We start from the raw sequence: 23,469 nt of genomic DNA on the forward strand, positions 1-23,469 counted from the left end.
AAAAAACGTGTTTCTGTTAGGCCAACCATACTAATCGCGAGAAAAGTTTTACCTCAGAAAGCCATGTAAATCCACAATGAAATCTCAATGTTACTATGCTTCTCTCAGTCCAAGCACTTAAAGTGTCATCAGTGGAATATTAGGAGCTTTAAAATATACACCAAAATAGTCAATAACAATGAGCGAGTGAGCTTGTAAATGCATTTGAAAAGCTCAGTTCCTCAAAGTAACTGCAGCCATTAATACTGAGGGGTAAACAGGAGCTGTGAGACTGCTTGTTTGAGGAAAGCTGGCAGAACCACACACCAGAAAAAACAAGGGGGGAAATAATGCCGTAGGGAATTGCATTGCCAATGTATTGTTTTCATTACATGTGCATTTTGCCGGAGAACCGGCACTGGCCCAATGCATGGCGCCGAGGGTGACTCCAACCCCACAGGCCTGCATGGTGCCGGCTGGAACAGCCTACACCTGGCTCTGTGCACTCAGCCGGGGACAGTTTTTGGAGTTTTTCTGTCGACAGCCAAATTCTGACAGGAATGAAGGAAAAAAACGTTTCCTTCACACATCGCAGCAGCTTTCCTGTCACATCTGGACTGTGGCGGGCGAGGAGCTGAGGGCAGAGCCGCCCCACCGCCGCCCGGGCTGCGGGGCACCGACGTGCCTGCGAGACAGGCCCGGGGGCTGAGCACCCTCGCCTCAGGGCTGCCCTGCCACCGGGGCCGGGGCGGGCAGGAGGCCGGGCTGCCGGCTCCACCGCCCGGAAGGACGGTGTCTGCCTGTCCCGTGACCGCGGTGCAGCCGGACCCGCCGCACCGCGCCGCGCCGCTGCTCGCCTCAGCCAGGGGCCGGCGGGGGGAGCCGCCATGGCGGCGGACGCCCCCGGCACCCTCCCGGTTCAGCTGGTGGAGCAGCCCAGGTGGGTCGCTGCCCTCGGCCCCGGCCCCGGCCCCGGCCCCGCAGCGAGAAGCCACGGCCGCAACGGAGCTGCGGAAGCCCGCCGCCATTTATCCCGGGGCGGGCGGGCGGTCTGCAGGCGGGCAGGGGAGGTGGGAGGACAGGTGGGACGGTCTGTTTCCAAGCCTCTCGCCTGAGGTGTGTGTGTGAGAGGGTTTTGACTTGCGATGCTTTGATTCGCCTCCACACAGACAGCGTGACGCTTGCGTTTTGTGTGGCCCCGGTAGCACCCTCGCCGCAGCCACGTTGGCCTGGGCGTGCTTTGATTTCCCCGCCGGCAAGCGGGCGTAGTCGCCGGCCCCCTTCTGCCGCAGGGCCGGGCGCTGGGCACCGGCCCCTCCTGCCCCTTCTCCGCCAAACGCGACCGCCTGCTGCCCAGGCGTCCCTGCTGCCTCCCGCATAGTGCCCCTGTGGCAGGAGGGGAGTAATTAATTCATCTTTCCTCCTAGCGTTTTTAGTTTGTTCAGAATTTTGGGGGTACTGATTATCCTCTTGTCCTTTTGGCTATAAAAGAACTGCCCGTGCGATTCCTTGGAACGGGGTAGGCCTGGCTCTGCGTTGGTATGACTGCGGCACCTGCCGATGCATGCTCTTTCCCCACGGAGTTGCACTCGGTGTGTGGAAGTAGAATGCACAAACGGTTCAAACGAACCTTTTTACCTGTGTTAGCACTGGAGAAGGGTCTTTTCTTTTTTTAAGTTTAGTTGCTTGCGTATGATTGCACTGCGGAAAGGACGAGTCTGGCGTTTCCAGGCTTGGATGTGTGAAGTTGTGAGGGATGCCTTCACTTAACACTTCTGACAATTATCTTTGATGTAGGTGCTTAAAATACAGCATGCATGTTGCAACATCAAGGCCAAAGCCTGTAAATAGCCTTTCATCGGGCCTGCTTGTAAAAACCCACATTAAAAAAAGAGATCAATCAGCACTTAGATAAACATGCCCCCATGACTGCTCTGTTTGTTCTTAGTCTCTTGGTACCAACACCACTATAAAAATATCTGTGAAACAAAGAAGCATTCTAAATACTGACACAAAAAGGAATAAAGTTAACACCTAGAATTCTGCCAACAGATTCCCCTATGGACTACAATATTATTAATGTGATCTAGAAAAGGCAATGAAATGGCAGAAATTGCTTCTGCTAATTGGAAGAGTGATAAACTAGTCAATACTAGGGGAGATGATAAAAAGGGGAAATTATAGAGGGACATAATGCAGCTTTGTTACTGGGTGCCAAGATGGAAAAGTACTGAAAGATCTGTTAAAAAAAGCACAAAAAATAGTATTTTGTAGCTTTCCATCTAAAGAAATCTTATAAAACATTTGAATATATGTAGTTGGACAGTAACACAGCTTTTACAAAAGTATAAACTAAATAATTGACTGTGAAATTTTGTAACATCTGTTTCTCATTGCTGTCTTCTTACTTACACTTTGCATTAACTAGGCTTCCAGTTCTAGTTTTAGACTAAATGTAGAAACCTTAGCAGGGTTCCTGTTACTAGATTTTTGTTAGTAGACTAAAAACAACAACAAAAAATTTAATTGGCTACATGCTTTAAAGCCAACAGGGTATGTCAGTGAAATATTGTAAGTCCCATTTTAAAGATTATTTTTCTTGTATTCTTACTGCTTTTTCATCATTTTAGTCTGTTGGTTACATTAATTAAAGTTAATGGGTTAGTGTGCAACCTAAATTGCTTTAAGGTAGTTTTGAAGTGAATCACTGTCAAATTTCTCATGCTTCACTAAGATAATGGCTTAATCTCTTCTCAGTCTTTATTTACCCAGTTCCTACATGACACACTAAAGCATTCCAGCTTTGCAAACACAGAGCAGAAGCTAGATACCTTTACAGTCTTAGGAAATAAAGCAATATGCCAAATTTTTCTTTGCATCAGAACTTTCAGTGGCACGTCTAGCACCTCCAAATGGAAAACCTGAAGAACTTTCTGTGAACTGTTGCTGTAAACCTGTAGAGTAAATACTAAGTTGCAGGGATAATCTGAGGTTTGGAATTCTAGTTCTCTGCATGTGTATTTGTACAGAAATGGGGTAGTATCTAATATGGAAATTGATAAAAGTCAAAACTTGGAAGAAAATGAATTTGCTCAGGCCTGATGCGGTCAGATCTGACTTTGAAGGGAGTGCCTCTGTGTGTATGTGACAAATCCCAGTGCCACAAATGAGCCATTGGTCCACACTGCCGGATTATTCCTCAATGGCAAACAGTTTTACATGGTTGTGGCATAGGAGAGGTAGCTGGAGGCCGTGGTATTTTGGTACCCCAGGCAACTGTCTTCCCTGCTTCTGTCTAGAACCAACCTAGACAGAGGACTTAAATAAAATAAGGCCATTTCTATCCTTTTCAAGTGAACATACACATTTCTTAATTAGAATATTCTAAATGGAGTCTTCTCTGTCACAATGAATGTTATATGAAGAGCAAAAATAAGCACCTTAATGTTGCTCTTGATGTAACAGACAAAACACGTAATTCAAAAAGTTGAATCGAACTTACTTCAAGAAATGTGGAAACTTCCTGCCTTTTTTGCAGATATAGTCCTTCTAAATGTTTCTAACCCACCTTTCAGATTGCAGAAGCTAAAGGAGATGTTTATATCAAAATTTGGATCGGCTCCCAAGTTTTATGTTCGTGCACCAGGGCGAGTCAACTTAATAGGTAAAGAGAAAAATTAATATTCTGTTATTTTATCTGCCATCATAAAAGCCGAGTAGTTCAAAACATAGAATCAAAATAATGTTGGTCTTAATTTTATTTTTTTTCAGAGAAGTTGCTTGTGATAAATGGAAAACAGAATATAATACTTTACTAGCTTTTACTACACCTCATTACAAACAACTGCACACTCAAATATCAGTTTTGGAAAAAACATTTATAGTAGTGATGGTTTTGAAAATTGGAGTAACTTGCCAGCTTATGGTTGGATACCATTTTTTTGAGAGGCTTGGGAAATTTAATCTAAAGTAGTTGATGAACAGTGCATCCACAAATTAAATTAGTATATTTTTTTCTTCCATTATAATTTGTTACCAAATATAACCAGCCACACAGCAGTGCATATGATAAAGCATGAAATGATTCTACCATCTTCTGCTCTTCTTTACTCTTCCATAGAGTGGTGTCCACAGAACTTAGAACAGTTGGTTGTGATTTACTGGCAGACTGGAGAGACACAATTGTTTTGTATTTAGGTTTTACTTGTATTTCTGTGGCAGCCTTATTTTTGAGATTTCTCTACCCATATTAAGATGGTGCTCTCCCTAGAGCTCAATGTCTTCAATATTCATAAAGTAACCCTACGCATTTGAAGACATTGTAACTAAAAGGATCCTGCAAAACAGAGCTTTAAAAATATTTAGTCCATTGTGCAATTAATGATAATTTTTATCTTGGTGCTGTGTGAACATATCATATAGATTAAATAGATGGCATATGCTAACTGGGAATTACTTCCAAGAGAGAGGATGTTTACTACATACATTTTCTACTTGAATATTACTTTATGTGTTGTATGTAACTGTATTAATGATTATTTACATATAATTATTATCTTCTTGGAAAAAAAGTCCAGAAATTTTATGAAAAATAAAATATAAAATTTCTACCACAAGCCTTTGCTGGTGGGCTAATGAATCACCCACATGAGCAGAGGAGATCACATAATGAGGAGCCCTATGGTGCCTTTATCTCTTCCAGTCATCAGTTAAATGTGATTGATTTGACTTAATTTTTTGTACTGTCTCAACAGTGTACAAATAATGTGGCCATTCTCATTGCTGGACAATAATCTATGTAGTGTTTTTTTAATTTTTATAAGCCAATGTTAAAACACGAAGATTTATAAGCAGATGCCATAGATAAAATCACTAAAGAAAGAAGAAAATTTTTCTGCAGTAATACGAAATGGAGGAAATGCACCCCAAACTTTAAATAATAAGAGTTGAGACTATGCTCAGAAATTGTCTTGTATGGTAAACAACACTGAACCCCTGTAGAAGCCCTGTTACTGCTATTCTAGAAAGAATTATTCCAAAGTATTTTAATTATCTCTTTTCTTTGGTAGGAGAACATATAGACTACTGTGGTTATGCTGTGCTCCCTATGGCTATAGAACAAGATATACTGATTGCAGTAGAACCTGTAAAAACTGAAGTTGTGCAACTGGCAAATACCAATTCTTTGTACTTGTAAGTAATTACTTTGTTTATTCACTAATTTTATGAACCTCTTTATGCAAGTGCAATACAGGTTAACTTCTCAGAGATCTGACAAACTGCCATTGCAGTATAGAGTTTAATTGTGTAAAATGATATAAGCAGATGGAATCCCATTGATGCTATGCTGTGCATATTAGTTTAGAGCAATAGGTTTGCTACTTCTGTTTCCCACCTGTCTGTTCAGATTTCTCTTGTGAGGCCTCTGATTTTTCAATCTTTCTAAAAGTGTAATCCTGTCTTCCCTTGTTGTAGCTCATCTTTCTTGATATAATCCCCATAACTGGCAGCAGTTCAGTTTCTCCTGGAGAAGGGAGTGAAATGTTTTGTAATCAATTACTGCATAAGTAGGCTAACATTACCCTGCTCTGGAGAACCTGGGACTGTGTTTTCACAACACAATGGCTTTAGCAACAATCCTGGCTCAAAGAATCTGTATTCCCTCTCTTCTACTTCCTCCACAGCTGCTTGTTTGCAGAATCAGAGACTAATTTAGGTTGGAAGGGACCTTTGGAGATCCCTTGTAACCATCTTGATGGCCTTCTGTTGGACTCCCTGCAGTTTGCCAATGTCTTTCTTGTATTGGGAAACCCCAAAACTGAACGCAGTATTCCAGCTGTGGTCTCACAAATGCTGAACATAGGGAAATAATCCTGCCATTCTTTTCAACTTCAGCCACATTTTTCTGCCTTCTTCCTTGTAACAGACTGATATTTATGTGGTTGCATGGCAGTTCAGATCAGGTCACTTATCCACATGAACTTTTGTGGGGATTTTGCAAAAATCAGAATCAGGACAAGCTTAGTTTAAGACATTTTTCTTAAGCCATTGGTTTAAGCCAATGGTAGATTACTCCCTGAAAGCAGAGTGTATGGCAGCACAGGGACAGGAACATACTGCCAAAAGTGGGAACTATTTAAACACATATTCCTGCTTAAAGCTCAGTTTGTTATAAAAATATGTTCTGAGCTGCTGCCTGCAAGTAAGGCAGTTGAAAGGAATTTTTACTTCCATGGTAAGTATAAATACTCAAATGTTTTTCATTCACTTTGTAGAGTATGTTTTCACATCATAGCTGGGCTGAATTAAGAGTTTGGCACCTCCAAAAGGTGATGGCTTCCTTCTTTTACCCGTAGTCTCCCTGTCTCTGCTTCTAACATTGAGCCACCCTCTGCCTTTTACTAGGTGTCGTAGTTGTTTGATTTTAAGGTAAAGTGCACTATTCACCTATTTTTTTGCCTGGTTAATCTTCTGTCATTTTAGTGAATTGAATTGCCTTGCACTCAGCACTAAAGCTGACTTGGGGTAAACAGTGGGAACATGCAGTGGTGAGCAGGGGGATAGGAAATGGAAGACCTGAGTGGGACCTTTCCCTTTTTTAATAGCAGCCTCCAGCAGGGCTTAAGCTGTATTGCAAAACCATTCTGCAAGAAGCGGTAGTTCCAGAATTATAATAGCTTTGTTTAGGAAAAGTTGTTATAATGGATACTAAATAAAACAGTAACCAAAAGGTAAACATTTTTATTTGGTCTTTAAGCTTTGGCACATTACATCACAATTGAAATGGCTTTCTCGTAAGGTACATACAGTTCCTACCAAATCTGGAATTACAGCCTTTGAATTCAAATTGCATACACAGTCACTATATTTTTATATCTGCCCTGGTTTCAGTTTGAAATGGTATGTTTTAAACCGTTAACCAAGAAGAGGTCTCAGAATACAGCATTAAGCATTTCTATTTTGTTGAGACACTGTTGCTTAAAAACAAAGCTAAAACATGCCCATAATTTCATAACAAAGAAATATTTTTCAACACTTTGAATGTTACACCACATAACAAAACTGTTGACAGTGTATCTTTTTTCCCAGCCTGTTACACTGGTAGATTTATGCCTGTGGTGAATGCATATATATAGGCCTTTGGCAAACAAGGACTAACCATAAGCCTCCGCAGAATCACTATTTCCTGTTTCATTCTTGTTTCATGAACTGGTAAAATGTGTAACAGTTCTGTATCCCTCTTCCACCCTGATGGTTCATGTTAACTTTCAGGGAAAACAGGACGAAGAACAGGTTGCAAGAAAAACCACCTATGTGTTTTTAATCAGAAATCATCCCAACTGATCAGATGCCTTTAGTGTTATTTGGGCTAAAACAGCATTCAAAAATTACAGTCTTTTGAAGTTCCTGGTACCTCCCCTTCACATAAAATCTTTGTAATTGAGAAGTACGTGTACAGAGAATATCTGACATGATACTTCGCAAAATGCCTTCAGACATACCAGAGGATGATAATTATCAGTCGGTTTCCATCTTGTGGCAAAACCTGAAAAACTTTTTCTTAAAAAATCAGATTATTTTTTTTTACAGAGGACTTCAACAGATAAACTAACAGATTGACAAGACAATGAGGTTCTGTGACAAAGAGCCAAATTTGTCTCCCAAAAATAAGGATTCATTACTATTCAGACAGTAAAAAACACCTCAGGCACATGTGTTTTTCACACTACTTAAAAAACTCTCCTCTTCTAATTATGCAGAAGAATTGGAATGCTTATATCTAGCTTGGAGGAGGGGCAAGCTTTCCCAAGAATCCTTTAAAACAGAAAAGCTGGAACAGACAATATCAGTATTTTTACTTTATGGCTATGTTTTTTGCAATTTTTTATTTTATTTTATTGTAAAGTTCTTACATCAAACTGTCTGCCTTCCAGTAGGAGGATCAAAGGCAAGTCTGAAGATTTACTGATTTAAGGTAACTCTTGGGCGTTATTAATTTAGGAATTGGTTTTTACAACAAATTGAATGTGATAACAAAAAAATACAGTTAAGGATTCTGGGCATCTTGACAGTACCACGTTCTGTGTTTTTGTGAATTATGTTCATGTGAAACCTGCCAAAATCAATGCCAATTTTTCTTTCATTTTCTATGCAAGAAGATTGCAGAAATGAGCAAAATGCATTTTAAGAAGTCATTATTTTAATTTGTCTTGAGAACCAGCAAATATAATAATAGTTTATGTCTTGTTCATTGAAGTTTTACTTTGCCTGATTGTATAAAAAGAATTACAAAGATAAAATACTTTACAACTCTTTTTTGAGGGAAAGAGGACTTAGGATTTGCTTTCTGTTAATCACTTTTACGCATTGATTTCCATCAACATTGCTTTTTTACAACAATAATTTAGGATTATTGTAGAGAACAAGCATAAGCAAACACAGGATTTTTTTAATTTTCATGACTTTTGACAAGTATTTTCTATTTTATTATATTGAAAAGCCATAAGCAAAATGATGTTATTTTATTTTCTGGGAGATTGTTCTGATTACACATGAATCTCAAATTGGAAGAATTTTACAGCTATTCTCAAACTTTCCTTGTACTGTAATCTCAATACTCCCTTTCAGATCTTTTGTGTTACTCTACAAACCCCGGTAATTTCTGGCACTAACTTTGTACAATTCTTTGATACTGCATTGTTGATGATGTCCTGTAAGTGGCACTATTTTGAACAGTTCAGATTGAAAGACAGCAATTTGTATGTTAACTGTACACCAATCTCTGATATTTCTGCACTATACTGACTGTTGAAATTGAATGTATCACTGACAAAATGGTAATTCTAAGTTGATAATTGAAGTGTAAGATCTGTCATGTAACATTGAGCTAGGAGCAGGTTGTAGACTGGTAATACAGGTGGAGTAGCTCACTACAGCATAGCTAGCATTAGACCATGTAAAAAGGCAGGATTATGGGTCTTTTTGTACACTGGTTGTCAGCTTTGGGGGTTACATAACACAAAAATTGCAGCCTTTAATTGCACCAGAATAAAGTGAAGTTTTCAGCTATCATTTGAAGACAATTATATCATTGTAAAGATGCTTTATATTAGTATAACTGTTTCTCCATAGGTAACAGAATACTTTACCATTAAAAACACCTTCACACTGGTATTCATTACAGGTATTAACTAGTGATACCATTCTGGATAAAAATAAAACCAGCATATCACTAACCTACATAGTTTACAGATACAGAGTGGGACTAGCATAAGAACAAAAAATTCCATCCCCTTAGGAGTTGCAGACTGTCCCCTGCTGTATAATTTCTTGAAAGTGGTTTTATTCCCATTAAACCTAAATATTTCCAGGGAATTCAGCTGCCTCTGTTCATATTGTTTGGTAGACCTTACCTTGTAAAGCACAGCTTAGCCTGCAACTTTTGAATATTTTTTGTTAGCTTTTCTTGACATTCTCAGTGCCTTTCCTCTTTCTGTGTTAGGCATCTGCTGTAATGGCATCAGGTAGATACAGTTACTGGACATTCAACAGTACAGACTTCTAAACAATCTGCACTTCTTAATGCATGCTCCTCTAAGGTCTCTGTGCATCACTCCATGCTCACTTTGACAGCACCAATCTGTAGCAGTAGTTTCTTCAGGAGCATTCAGGCTTAACATTTTTATTATTTTGAAATGAAGATAGAGTAGGAAAACCACTATCAGAATTATCCTGGAGGAAATAGATAAACTATTCTAAACTAAATTATTTGATTTCTATCTTGTAACATACATAAAATAATTTTGCAGCACTAGGCTTGTTTTAGTGAAGTGCCATTCAGAGCAAAGGTAATGAAGATGAATTCCCAAGCAGGGATTACTAGAGAACCTGAAGTGTATTTATCTCTATTCTAGGTTTGACAGATGTGACTATTTAGATTTTCACTTCTCTAAGAGATCAAGAGAAAATACACACGTAATGGAAGGCATGCTGCCTTAATTAAGGATGCCAAAGGCAGTTTAATTTCTGAATTTATTTAATAAATTCTATAACTTAAGCAAAAATTCTTATGCTTCAATCTAAAATATCCTTATAGAATCGATTAATAAAGAAGATCTGTACAAAAAAACCCCAAAAACCATTGCACTGAAGAAAATTAACATCGAAATGTTTTTGTTCATCAGCAGGTGGCAGTAATAAGCCATGTTTTTTTCAAGCTAAGTTTACTGGTAAGTTAAAGCCTCAAGGTTTTTCTGTTTTTGCAGGGATTTCAGTACTAGTGTTAATAACATTCAGATTAACAAAACCAAACCTCAGTGGCATAACTACTTCCTGTGTGGACTGAAGGGTATTCAGGTAAGCCAAATCCATTTAACTTATGAAATTAATGTAGAAGTAAAATACAACAAGCATACCTATTCACCCTCAGAATACTTCCCTATATTCTATAGCTTTTCTTGACATACAGTTTAGTATTTTTATGTTAAAATTTGAAGAGGAGATATGCGTGGGTTGTTTTAAAATATTTGCAGAGCCCTATTTTCATTACATAAATTACAATAGCAAACAATTACTTATTTAGTAAAGTCATGATGAAACTCATTATCAAGATGACATTTCTGTATTTTGAGGTTAAACATCACGCTTTCCGATGGAATCATCTAATTAAAATCTGCTTTTAAAAAGCTTTGGAGGCTTGTCTGTCAGGACACAAAGATCATATTTTCGTCCTTTTCTTCCTATGGAAACATGTTTAAAAACATTAATTTCCATTCATGTTGGAAACCTACAACTTGTGCACAACTGAGTGAAGCTGACTCATGCAGTAGGCAACAGAAAATGTAAAATGTAAGTAAACAGCGTACAGAAGAAATATTCCAGTGAAAACCATTACTTAACCAGATTTTCAGTGTGTGGAATTTGAATGGGATTTTCAAAATTTCCTGAGTTGAGTGCAGCTATGCAGGAAATGGCACACTTACAGTAAAGGCAGGAACACTGAACAGATAGACATTTACCTGTCTGCTCATTTGAGCTTTATCTTCTCCTTTGTGAGCTAGCTTGTCTCCAGACCGACTTGAAGACTGAACTGCTTGTGAAACTAAGTGCTGATTGTCAGTGTTGTCCTGGGAGGCAGGACAAGTGAACTCACACTTGAGGCTTCCTATAAATCTCACTTGCTGTTTGCAGGTGATTCATGGCCCTTTGAGAAAAAACATGATGACTTCTCAGCTTGATGTCAATCCAGTGATATTTCTGGAAGGGCAGATGGGATAAATAGTGATGGCTAAGTCAGGAACAGGTTGCCACAGGCAGCCCAAATTATGGGTGAATGTGCTTTTTGAAGCACATGAAGCTTTCCTCAGGATAGGCCATCTAGGTCACCCCACAGGATAATCCAATAGATGAGGACTGCAGGCAGCCAACAAAGCCTGCCTCAAACCTGCCACCGGAGCCTTCAAAATACAATATTTGGAATAATCAATGCCACAAGTCACTTTATTACAATCCACAGTTCCTAAACAGACCCCTGCCCCTATGTTTAGACCCCAATAAATTACTTACGTTTGCAGTAACATGAGTATTTTCAATTTTGTGTTGCTCAGTAACACAGGCATTTAAATTGCATTGACTATAGAGATGTAGATTAGGTTTCTTTACAATATATCTTTTCTTATATTAAGGCTAGCATGACCAATTGACTTTATTTATTTTGCAGTCTGCTACTGAGATTTGTTTCCTAAGGACAAACTTTCATACTTGAAGGTTAATTTGCAAAACAGGTTTGCAGACTCTAGCACTGGCAGAAAATAAGCATAAATGTTACAGACTTAAGAAACACTGAAATACAAGTACTCAGAGGGTCCAGCGGGATAATCTGTTTATATTAAGTTGAACATGCTATCCTTTTGGGACAGAACTATTGCAGAACTTGGCAAAGTCCATTTTCATTTTTGAAACTGAAGTACGTTTTCTATTTAAACATCGCGTGATAAGTTTGTAAGCCTGATTCACATTCAAGACAATCCAGAAACTGTGGATCAGTTTCTGGTTACTCAAGCATTTTCTGTTTTTGAACAAGCCTGTCTAGCGTTCTTCATGAAGGGGCATGGGCAGCAATAGTATTGGAGGTATGAATTCCCTTATATTTGTAGAAAGGGAAATTTAAAATAATTTGAAGTGATGGTAGAAGACATTAAAGGAGGCTCTTTGTGTTTGCTGATCTCTACCATTGGTATTTATGGTTGAAGTTGTTTCAGGAAAAGTAGTAGAAATCTTCTGATGGTGGGCATTTCTTTATGAAAACACTGCCATTTTTTCTGATTATTGACATTGTAGCATAGTTTATTGACATATAAATCTGTATCAGAATGTAGCTATTCATATAACCTCCCTATACATTCAATGATTTTTTAATAAGTACTGCATGTTTATTTCAAACTAACAACAGAGAGGAATTTATATTAAAGTTATTATAAATAAAAAGACAAAACAAATAAAAAGTAATTATAAGAGTATGTACGTGGGGATTTATGACTTCTGGATTAAATGTAATATCTGCTATGATATCTATCATGTATGTAAAAATATTGTAAACTTTATTCTATAAATAGCAGGACAGAGACCGTCACCACTGGTAGCTATGTCTTTGTGCCTTCTAAAGCATGGTATCCTTCAAGTACCATTATTGTTTTTCTCAGTGGTAGTCCTGTGGGTGCTTCAGGAGATAGGAGTATCAGCTTCATGGCTACTAGTTCCCCATCAGTGTGATGTGGCTCCCTAGTAATACGTGCCAGCATTAGAAGTGAAGCATAAAGTGGACCTTAAGCTCTTCGGGATGCCCTAAGTGAGAAGCAGTGGAGGAAAGGACAAAAGTAGGGTATAAAATGTTTGGTAACCTCTGATACTGTCACTACAGCAGCTCAGAGCAGAGCCAGTTGCTGCAAAACCCACCCACGAAGCTTGGTAAATTCTTGGGCGTTTAGCCCATACTGAATTCTGCTTGGAGTAGGGTTCTGTCAGCTCATGTATGTTTGTGTACAGGAACTGCAGACATACCTTTGGCTGAAGCCCTACCATTGGATTTGTTCTTGAGGAACAGAATGAAAATTTTGCTTTATTTTGGAGATACCAGAAGCAGGTCCTTGGTTCCAGCAACTCAACAGAAAGATTCTCTTTCTAAGTATCAGATAATTGCAAGCCTGAGCCTGTCTGTACTTGAAACTGAGATTGTTTATTTTTTCATTGTTAGGAACATTTTGGTCTTAATAACCCAACTGGAATGAATTGTCTGCTAGATGGAACCATCCCTCCAAGTTCTGGTCTCTCTAGCTCCAGTGCTTTGGTGTGCTGTGCAGGACTCGTGACACTAAGAGCTAATGGAAAAACCCTCTCTAAGGTAATTTACTGTAAATCACAAGAGTGTCAGCAGTAAAATTCTACTTAAAATTAAATATTGTTAATGCCTGTAAACATTAAAAACACGATACAATTGTTTTTGCAAAGAGTTGTTGGATATAAACTTAAGATATTGCACAACTGAGCAAACATCTTTGGCCAAATTTTGGCAGGATTTGAATCTGGCAAGAAAGCAGGCTTACATTAAAGCTGAAAAAAGGAGCATTATTGCAAGCCTGTATTTTGGCCAACCATGAGGTCCATGCCTGGACCAGATGTGCTATCTGCAGGCCAGGACTGAGGATGTATGTGCTGAAGCATGTGGACCACACCCCCAAGGCCTTTACCCTCTCCCTGAATGACTTTTCATGGCTTTAACAGCAGAGCATCTGTTGGAGGCCTGTGGAACAATTTCTTGATAAATTATATAATCAGCACAATGTAGAGGTAAAATTCTTCCATCTGCTTCTCCTTATTCTCTTCACAGTTTTTTTGGAATGAACATATTTACAGTCCAAAATGTATTCCTCACTTTTTTAAACAAACATTAGTCTAAAAACAAACCCCCAAGTATGTGACCTGTTAGCAGTACAACTGTTAGTAGAATTTGGCTCATGTAATACAAATTTCTGGAGGAGTCATGGTCCCTGAAGGTGCCATGTGGGAATGAAGTTCTCTGCAGTAAAAATGTCTGGTTAAGTGAAACTAGGATCTTAAATTAGAACATTGTCAGAAAGAGCAAAGAACAGATCTAAATGTGACTGTTATGCATATTTGTGCCTATTGTCTAAGGCACATTCCCAAATCGTGGTACAAAGCCAACTTAAAGTGGTACATGATAATGGCAGCTGTTAACTGTGCTTGTATACAGGCACTTATCTGAGCCATGAGGTAAACAGATCCACACAGAAGGTTTTTGCTGATCAGTTGTGACTTGCTTCTCTATGTAGCTGCAGCTGCAGCAGTCCGCTCAGCTGTAAGTGTTCCATCCCACATTGCACAGCTCACAGTGCTTGCTTCAGGAAGGTATCAAGCAGGGTTAAGGCAGAAAGAAGCAGGGTTGGTGAGGCAGGGAGGCTTTTTTATGTAGGAGGATGTGGCTACAGTTACTGTCACCCTACTTTGTGTTGATGCGATTGTGGTCAAAAGGTAAGTAAGGGATTGGACACTTAACAGAGGCTCTAGTTTGTGAGGTGAGACATGTAGTGCAATGGTAGATGAAAACATGGAATTGAGAATCCTACTCTGATAAATGAGACCTTGCAGTAAGAGGGTTGGAGGTGATAGACATGTTTTTTTATACATGTGTACCTGGCCTGGCAAGAAGCTTCTGGTTTTGCATAGGTGGTCTTATCACAGGTCAGCACCATCTCTGATGGTGGTAACCAAATGAGCGAAGCTTGGGAACCACTGATCAAAATCACTGGAGTGCATGTGTTCAGAAATTGGGTATCTGCAAAATCCATAAAACTGACAGAGGTCAGAAAGCCCAAATTTTACTGGGTAGTAGAAATCTGTATCTGGAAAACCAGAAGCCAGGTTTTCATTATTCCAAGAAATACTGCACAGCTTTCTTCAGAGAATAAATGATACAGTGTGTATCTTGAGCTGAATTTACACATGGCTTGGGAGTACCAGCTGGCATTATGCCAGACCTGTTGTAAAGAAAGGTGCAAAACTCCTTTTGGCATTTTCATAGAAACTGGCGGAGGAACAGAAGGAAGACAGAGACTCCACTGAATGTCTTTCCTTCTCCTCATGTGTCCTATTCAATCAACCCAAAATGTCTTCCGCTTGCTGGTTGGAAGGTGTGCTGGAAGTTAATCTTGTGTCTCAAATATAGTTGGATGAACACAAGAGACACAGTTGCACATTTTTGTCAGGAAATCCTGCTGTCTGCAGCCAAATATTTTGCACTTGTGATGAAAAATGAGCAATTAATGTACAGATGAGAATTCCCAATAGCCAACATAGAAGCAGTTAAGAACATATCCAAGGTTTTATGTGCTTGCACACCTGGTTGTGGTGGTTAAGACAGAGGATGACAGCTCTGAAGAATGATTACTTTTGTCCAGGCTCTAAGTTTCCCCAAATCTTACAGGACAGTAAAAACAAGTTCAGTGTTCTTGGCTAATTTATGATTTAGCATTAGAGACCTCTTATATCTAGCTAAATCCACATTCTCTGTTGCACTGAATTTATGCTTAGCCTCGCAGAACTGCCTTGTATAAGGCAGAGCTAGTCTGAGTATAAATTAGAGCAATCTAGGCATGCGAGCCCTCAGAATTGTAAAACGTGCTCTGGCCACTTCTTTCCAGCTCCTAATGCATCCTGTGCTGGTGTCAAATGGTATCTCTGCAGGGTCCAGTAATGCTGGCTGTGTATCAGCTGGAAGCTCCCCCATGGCAGGGGAATTCTTAGCTGACCAGAAATAGGGGCTTTCCAGATCCTTTCTACTAGAAAGCAAACCAGGACCTTGCATTTTTAGGGCTCTGGATATTTATGTGTTTGTTTATTTTTAAGGAAGAAGTATCACTTCACCTCTCCCCTCTGTCTTATTTTTTCACATGCTTGAGAGTTGCAAAAGTTGTAAATGGTAGTACTTCTAAGTAACAGTATTTGGTCATGGTGGTAATTTTATGGAAGAAGATTGACTTTTTGCCCCTCATTAGTTTGATGGACTTTGCAAAATCTTAATATGGTGGACTGTAGCAGCAGGACATAGAAACTTTTGGAATCAAATTTGGCTGAATTGTAGGGCTTCTGTAGCCAAAGTTATGAAAAATTGACCTTTTACTGAATGGAACATTTATCTGTTTTGTTTCTGTGAAGCTATTTTTATGAGAATATTTGAGTTATATGCTCTTTTTCCTGATAAATATAAGTTAAAAATAGTAGCTGTAGAGTAAAAGTTGTTGAAATTTAGAGCTTTTATGAGATAACACTGCCAGTGTGAGGTTTGGGCCTATGAGATTACGAGCCAAAAAAACCTGAAATGAAAAATATTGTAAAAGCATGGCTAGAATTTCATGGTGGCTTACTTTAAAAATAGCACTTTTTTGACATTGAAAACAAACAAAAAAAATGCTGTCACTAATTATTGTATGTAGGAGTCTGCAATAGGGCATTGTTTCACTGTGCATACAATATATTTTTTTAAAAAACCCATCACACACATACACAATAGTTTAGGGAAAATACCAGTCCAAGACAATTCAGCCAGATGTGCAGTGCTAACCAGTTGCAGCAGGGCAATAGCATTCAAATAACAAGATGGAAAATTTAGAATGTGATCTTTAAAAAGAATCCATTTTTCTCCTCCAAACAGGATACCAGTCTAAGACTGTGTTGGCATCACTCAAAGAACAGCAACGCTCAGTATTAGCTTTTGATTTTAAAGTGATTTTTATTTTACTGTTACAAAATCAATCTTTTGTACAACTTTTCATCAGGAGAAGATACTTTTTGTAAAGGAAATAGAATAATGCTCTAAATTGTCCCAGCTTTGTGTTTCATGGTAGGAATTAATGAGTACAGAAAATCACTTAGTCCTTTTGAATAACTAGATTTACTTGAAAGATGTGATGATAGTGTTGCTGTCCAAATGTTAAATCCTGTGGTACTAAGTTCTGTTCAGCCACCCTAACATTCTTTTGCTCAAGGCTGGGCAGCTGTGCACATAGTTATTGGGAAAAATAGATCAAAAGCAAATAGGGTTTATTTAATTTAATGTGAAATGTTGAACATAGGAAGTTGAATTATATTTGGCTCTATCTAGACTAAGAAAAATATAAGTCAGCCAGAATGATAAATAGAGGACCTAAATGTAACCTGTAATGGCACAGTGTCCATTGGCTTCAATTTTCTCAATCTACGTCTCAGATGAATTTGAGTGTGGTATTTTAAAAACATTCAACATTGTCCTGTATTTAAACAGTTACTGTACCTGGTAATGTCATTGATTTCAGTGGGAGAACAGATTGGCCAACTAGAATCCTTTCTACTTTGTTTCTGAAGCCTGTATATAAGAAGGAAAGGACTTCAATTGAATACTTTACCACTTCCTAATAATTTTTCTGATGTGCAGTAGGGCTTTAATATCTAGCTATCTGGCAAGAAAATCTGTGAGTATTCATATTGATAGTGTGACTTTGAAATTAATGTGTGCTGATAATACAGTTAGGATTATTTTATAATATTGCTGCATCAAAAATGTTTGATAGATGCACGCCTAGTTTATATGAGAAACTCAAATTGCTTACACAAAAAATGGTACATAGATATTGTATTTTAAAGTACTGTTAATATTGAGAAATGTTAAAGTTCCTTTCTCCCTGTGGAATTAAAACCCAGGGTTCTTTAACTTAAGTTTGACTATGCGTGTTTGTAATCAAGGGGAAACAGAGTACTTTGGAGCAGTGGTAATCAAAGGCCGTAATCTCTCATCAACCAAATTGATAACCTTCTATTTGAGCATGTTAGAGGGCAGATGAAGTCAAACTAAGATTGCTGTGCTCATGAGGACATCCAGATACTATCTGACAAATATTTTCTCATTTTGGAAAAAAGTAAGCATAATTACCTTGCAAAACATACATGAAGTTTAGCTAATTGGGATTTTGTATGCAAACTGGAAGCAGATGGTAACTTTCAGCAATCTATTCCTAGTCAAGAACAGATATTAAAAATAAGGACATTCCTGATGGTAAAAATAACCTCAAAATTTGGGCATCATTTTATACCTTAATGAATTAAACAATGCCTTAAATTTCAGAAGTTTTTTCGTACAGATATAGATATGTATAAACCATGCACAGATTGAAAAAAGAAATCCCCATCTAACTAGACTTTAAATATGCCTTAAGTGATGAAGAATATTTTCTTCTTACTGTAAAATACTCATCTTTATCGATAAATGTTTTTTCTCCATTTTCAGTCCTGTGTGCTGTGAACTAAACCGTGTAGAATTTCATAGAAAATCTACACTAAATTTCCTATAAAATGACCAACATTATTTGTTGTAAAGGGAAGCAGCAGACTGAGTCTGACTTTTCAGATTAAACTGGCCAAAACGTTAATGAATGTGCATTGGGGAACCATTACTGTATTGCTGTAGAGAGACTAAATGTATGCACAGGACTTTTGGCTCAATAGATATTTAAATGCTCCAGTTACTTAAATTTGCATGCTGAAGAGACTTTTGGAGCACTGAAAAGTACAGTCTAAAAATAACTCATATTAACAAACGTATTTTCTTCATGGGGCATCCCTTCGCGAACAATAAAATTTAAAACAGGAAGAAAATTGTCTTTTTATTTTAAAGATTAGCTATCGCTACTCCTGCATTGTTATATATAGAAAATCTAGCACGTTTAACTTTGACCAAAATGAACTCACATAAAACCACTGAGGCAGATGTAATTTAATACTATCATTTTATAGAGAAGGTTGCTTTATTTTTACTGCTGTCATTCTGGATTTGTATATATCAAGTTTCTGGGTAATGTAGGGTGAGTGGTTCCAAAAAAATACTAAGCAACGCTAATTCTGTTTTATGAACAAATATTTCCCTGTCTCCTACTCACTAATTGTCTTACTCTTTTAAGGAGTTTAATCTTACACAGGTTCACTTCTTTAAAGGTCTATGTAAGATTGAAAGGGATTGATCACTGGTATGGAACATATTGACAGTGACAGTTATATAGGGACAAATTCTGTCACAGTTTACATACTGTCCAGACCCATTGCATGAGTGAAAATCAGAGCAGTTGGCCCTTGGCCTCTTTGTGAGTAAGGGGACTATTAAAGGTGGAACTCCCTTATCTGTTCTCACCCAGATAATTCTTTAGGTTTCTATTTTTAGGTTTTTTATAAGTAAGTGATCATCTGTTCACTTTCATTATTCCTCAGATTCCTAAATACCTTTGTACACTTAGGCCTTCATGCTAATTATCAATAACATCAAACTGAGAGAAACTAAAATAAATGATGGGGCAACAGAGAATCAAATGAGCTGTATCATGTGGTTCATAATTTATCATGCTGCTGAAGTATCAGAGTATATATGACCAAATCTAATACAATGCTGGATTGTGCCTGGAAACAGTCAGAAAAATATTCTTTTATCAGTTCTTTAACATTTTTGAAAGACCAAAAATACTCAGTTGAAAATAAAAACCTGAATTTTAGGTGTTTCATATTGAAACATAAACAAGCAGAGAAAAAGACATACTAGTGAAAAGTATCATTTTACTGAAAACCCACTTTTTCCATTAAAAATCCCAAACAAGGTAACATGATGCAGAGCTATTGATGAGTTCTTATTACAAGAAATCTCTCCATCTAGAGTAACTAGGCATAAGGCAACTAATAATTAAAAAATCACAACCCTTCTTTGTCAGACTAAATTATATCTCCACTAATATGATTTCCCAGATTAGACTTTCTGCATGCTGGATAGGAAATCTTGTGGCTCAAAGATAAAACAGATTTAAGTGGTAGTAATTTCTTTCTTTGTAACCCAAGATTGACTTGCTTCTTATCAGGGAGAACCTTAAATTGTTTCAAACAAAAAGCAGAGGTAGTTAGTAGAGCTTTAGATCAAAGGCTAGCCTAGGTCTGCACATGGGGGTCAGTTGCCTGGTAGACAAAATGGTAAGAGCTGCCTCCTGCAATAAGATACGTTCCGAGCAGACTTTAGAATTATGCTTCTGAAAAGGAACAGTCTGAAAACAAATACATTTTGTACATTGTTACTTTTAGTTTTTTCCAAATGTTCCAACTAAAGTTGTCTAAAACCTAAGAGTTTGGTTTTGAAATCCTTGAGAGACAGCAGCTTCCTTAAATAGATGTATTACTTCACATAAATTTCTTAATGCTTAATTGCTTATTAGGCAAGTGAGTGAATTGTATGCACTGAGATTCTACTGCTAATGGTGTTGCTTTGTATTGTTTTAATTACAGATATTCTCATTTAATGTGTTGTATCTTTTTTTTTGTTGGGTAAACAACAAAAAAATCTTCATATATCATGTAACTCACGGGTACTAAACATCTCCCATGGAAGCACAGCCAACCTGGCATGTGTACGTGCCAACAGCTATAAAAGTACTGTTTGCATTTTTACGTATCATATTGGGTCTGGCATTCAAAAGCTGCAATATTTAGTGTTTCTTCACAGATCACCAGGGAGACTTTAAGATTTAACTCACCTACTAGCTACTACTACTGTCATGTTATGCTCATTCCTCTCCCATCTTCAGAGGCTGAACAGACCAATTGTACAAAATAGCTCAGGGTATTGCTAGACTAACTTTAGATACTTAAGTTTCCATCCCAGCTTCCCTGCTTACTATCACTGATTTTTACAGACCTCACTAGAGTCAGCAGAAGGGGAGAGTTTGCTTCAGCCATGCCACTGCCAAGCAGGTTCAAACAAGAGACTTTGCACAGGAGTGGCTGATGTAGTCACATAATCTATCCTGTTGACTATGGCGTCAGGACGGTAAGCTCAGTGAAAGAGGTGGAATAGTAGTGTTGAACTGGTTGAGGTTGCATTACCATATGTCTGTGTCAACACTAATTAACACACATTTTATGTGGCTCATTTGCCACATAAAAATAGCAAAAGATACAGTGACATTTTCTCTAAGGCAGTCTAAGAAAAGCTGTAAGTCTGCCTCTCTCCTTTCTTACAGACCAAGATAGCTAAAGTAAAAAATATTCAGGGAAAAGCCGCATGGATGATCAAAGGTCCAGAATGACCTACATAAAAATAAGCTAGGACTCTTTGGAAAAAGGCACTTCAAGGAGGAAGTGATAGAGGTCCATAAAATGATGAATGTAATTGATAGAGTGGATAGGAACCTGTTGTTCATTGCCCCTCACATTATAAGAGCCAGAAGATATTAAATGAAACTAATCAGGTGCATGTTAATCATCAACAAAAGGAGGTTGTTCTTCACCACACAAGTTGTGGAGGTCCTTGTTACTGGATGTTCTCCTTGTTAACTTTTGAATGAGTTGAAAGGGAGTCTGGACAAGTTCATATATAAGAAATCCATTGTTGGTAACTAAGTGTGTAGAATTCACATTCAGCTCAGGAAGCTCTTTATCAAAAAATAACGTTCTGGGAAAATATAGTCTATACTTGGCCTTTGGTACATACTAACAGCCTGCTTTCAGGTGCAAGATACAGAACTAAGAGTGGCATTGGTTTGACCCACAAAGGCTGCTTTTATGTTAATATATTCTATATTTTTATTCCAACCTAAGTCTTTTAATGATTTTTAGCTAGCTGACAACCCCTTACTTACTCATGGGCTTTATGTGCACTTCCCTTATTGGCTAGGGTTTTGGGTTTTTTTGCAGGGGGGCAAGATCAAAGGAAACAACTCCTGATGTTTGAGCTTTACTTTTTTGATTACTAAATAAATCAAATATATCACTTTGCTTGTTTAATACTGTAGATGACAGCTTAGGACTTACTGTCCACATGATAGTTATTATTCACAAATGATGTCCTGGTCTAGCCAGTCCTGTTGGAACAACTTCCTGGAACAATAATACAGAAATTCAGAGGGCAGTAGCATATGTGTATCACAGAACAGCTGGGATAAGGAAATTTTTTATTAATCTTTAAGTCTTTTTTTTCTAGAGTCATAATGCTACTGTTCAGATCCATTTTTACTTTGATTTTAGTATCTTTTTGTTCCACTTTTCATTACCATCATCTTAAAAAAGATTTTAAACCCACCCTGCAAGTGTTTCCCTGAGACCATATTCTTTAGAGAAATAAGCCACAATACTGGAAATAGGGAGGTTTTTGAATTCTCATTTCAGCTTTGTGACTGATTCACATGACTTTGAACAAATCATGTAAATATCTGTGCTGTCTCTAAATTGAAGATAGCAGCCTTATAGGAATGCTTTTAAAGTGAAGTATGTAAAATTCTATGAAGACTTAAATTATGATTTATTAGAGTTTTTGAAATACTGCTGTAGGGATGGAAAAAACATGCTAATAAGTCTTGGGTGCATAGAACTTGTTATGTTTTGTGGTTGGCTCAAAGTGACCTCGTACGGATCAGAAAACGTGGGACGGAACTGTAGCCTATGTGCAAATGGGGTTTATTCTTTCTGCGTATTTCTCATGGTGCTTCATGAAGAAAAAAAATGTCTGCTTTCACCCAGCTCTACAAGAAAACCTGTTTAGGACTCCTGCAGAACTCAATAGGGGCAACATTGTTTATTTTATATGCATAACAGTTGTACTTTGAGCCCTACCAAGGAGTGGCTAGCCCCGGCTGACCTACCTGCCTGGCAGGTGATGCTGTGGTGTAGCCCCTAAATGTGGCTATGAGAATGCTCTGAGTTACTTCTCTGCAGGAACTGCAGTGCAGCCAGGAGGAAGAAGGTGATGCACGCCTAGGTATTGTTCAGACATACATTTGAGATGTTGGCAAATTGTGCAGTGAAATCTGGGATCTGTGAAGCTCTGTATTTTTACAGGTGAGACATACACTACAGAGATATAAATAACTGATGATTCAAACAGTCCCTGCCATAAAGAGCTTCTGAGTATTGCAAGTGTAATGGAAACAAGGCATTGCTCTGAGATAGGCAAAAGTTATTTCCTTTTATTACATGGTTCTAGCAAATTTAGGCAAAAGTTATTTCCTTTTATTACATGGTTCTAGCAGATTTTTTCCTTAGAGATATTATTTTTTTCCTTAGAGATGTTATTCCTGTGGAAGCCTGAAGTCAGAGAACTTGTATAGCAAAATGTGGTTTTTTCAGTTTCTAGTAATGAAGTCACACATGTTTATAGCATTATCATCTAACAATCCTAAGTAGCAATTACTAATTACAAAGAGGGAGAAGATACTCCTCATTTTACTGAGGAAATATAGCCATGATGAATTAAAGGGACTTTCCCTGAATCACAAGAAACTTAATGTGGAGCTAGAAATTGAGCCCAGACCTCCAAACATTCAGTTCACTGTTTCAGTCATATGACCGTCCTTTCCCAAGTATAAAATATGTACAGAAGGCTCTCCAGTTTAGTCTTCACATTAGTTTGCAATGCTACAA

At 38.0% G+C, this 23,469-nt stretch overlaps 1 protein-coding gene across 2 annotated transcripts in view; it reads left to right on the forward strand.

The window, feature by feature from the left end:
* Positions 1 to 762: 762 nt before the first annotated feature.
* Positions 763 to 23,469, forward strand: part of GALK2 (galactokinase 2) — a 50,295-nt gene continuing 27,588 nt past the window's right edge. Inside the window, exons 1-5 of one of the 2 annotated variants that reach the window (XM_049812494.1) lie at positions 763 to 919; positions 3,555 to 3,643; positions 5,049 to 5,172; positions 10,227 to 10,335; positions 13,232 to 13,378. In XM_049812494.1, coding sequence (XP_049668451.1) covers positions 867 to 919; positions 3,555 to 3,643; positions 5,049 to 5,172; positions 10,227 to 10,335; positions 13,232 to 13,378 — 522 coding nt within the window. In that variant the 5' untranslated portion in view covers positions 763 to 866. The remainder of the gene's footprint in view (positions 920 to 3,554; positions 3,644 to 5,048; positions 5,173 to 10,226; positions 10,336 to 13,231; positions 13,379 to 23,469) is intronic. The other variant, XM_049812495.1, reaches the window with a different exon arrangement.

This window comes from Accipiter gentilis, chromosome 10 (assembly GCF_929443795.1).
Source record: "Accipiter gentilis chromosome 10, bAccGen1.1, whole genome shotgun sequence".
NCBI lineage: Eukaryota > Metazoa > Chordata > Aves > Accipitriformes > Accipitridae > Astur > Astur gentilis.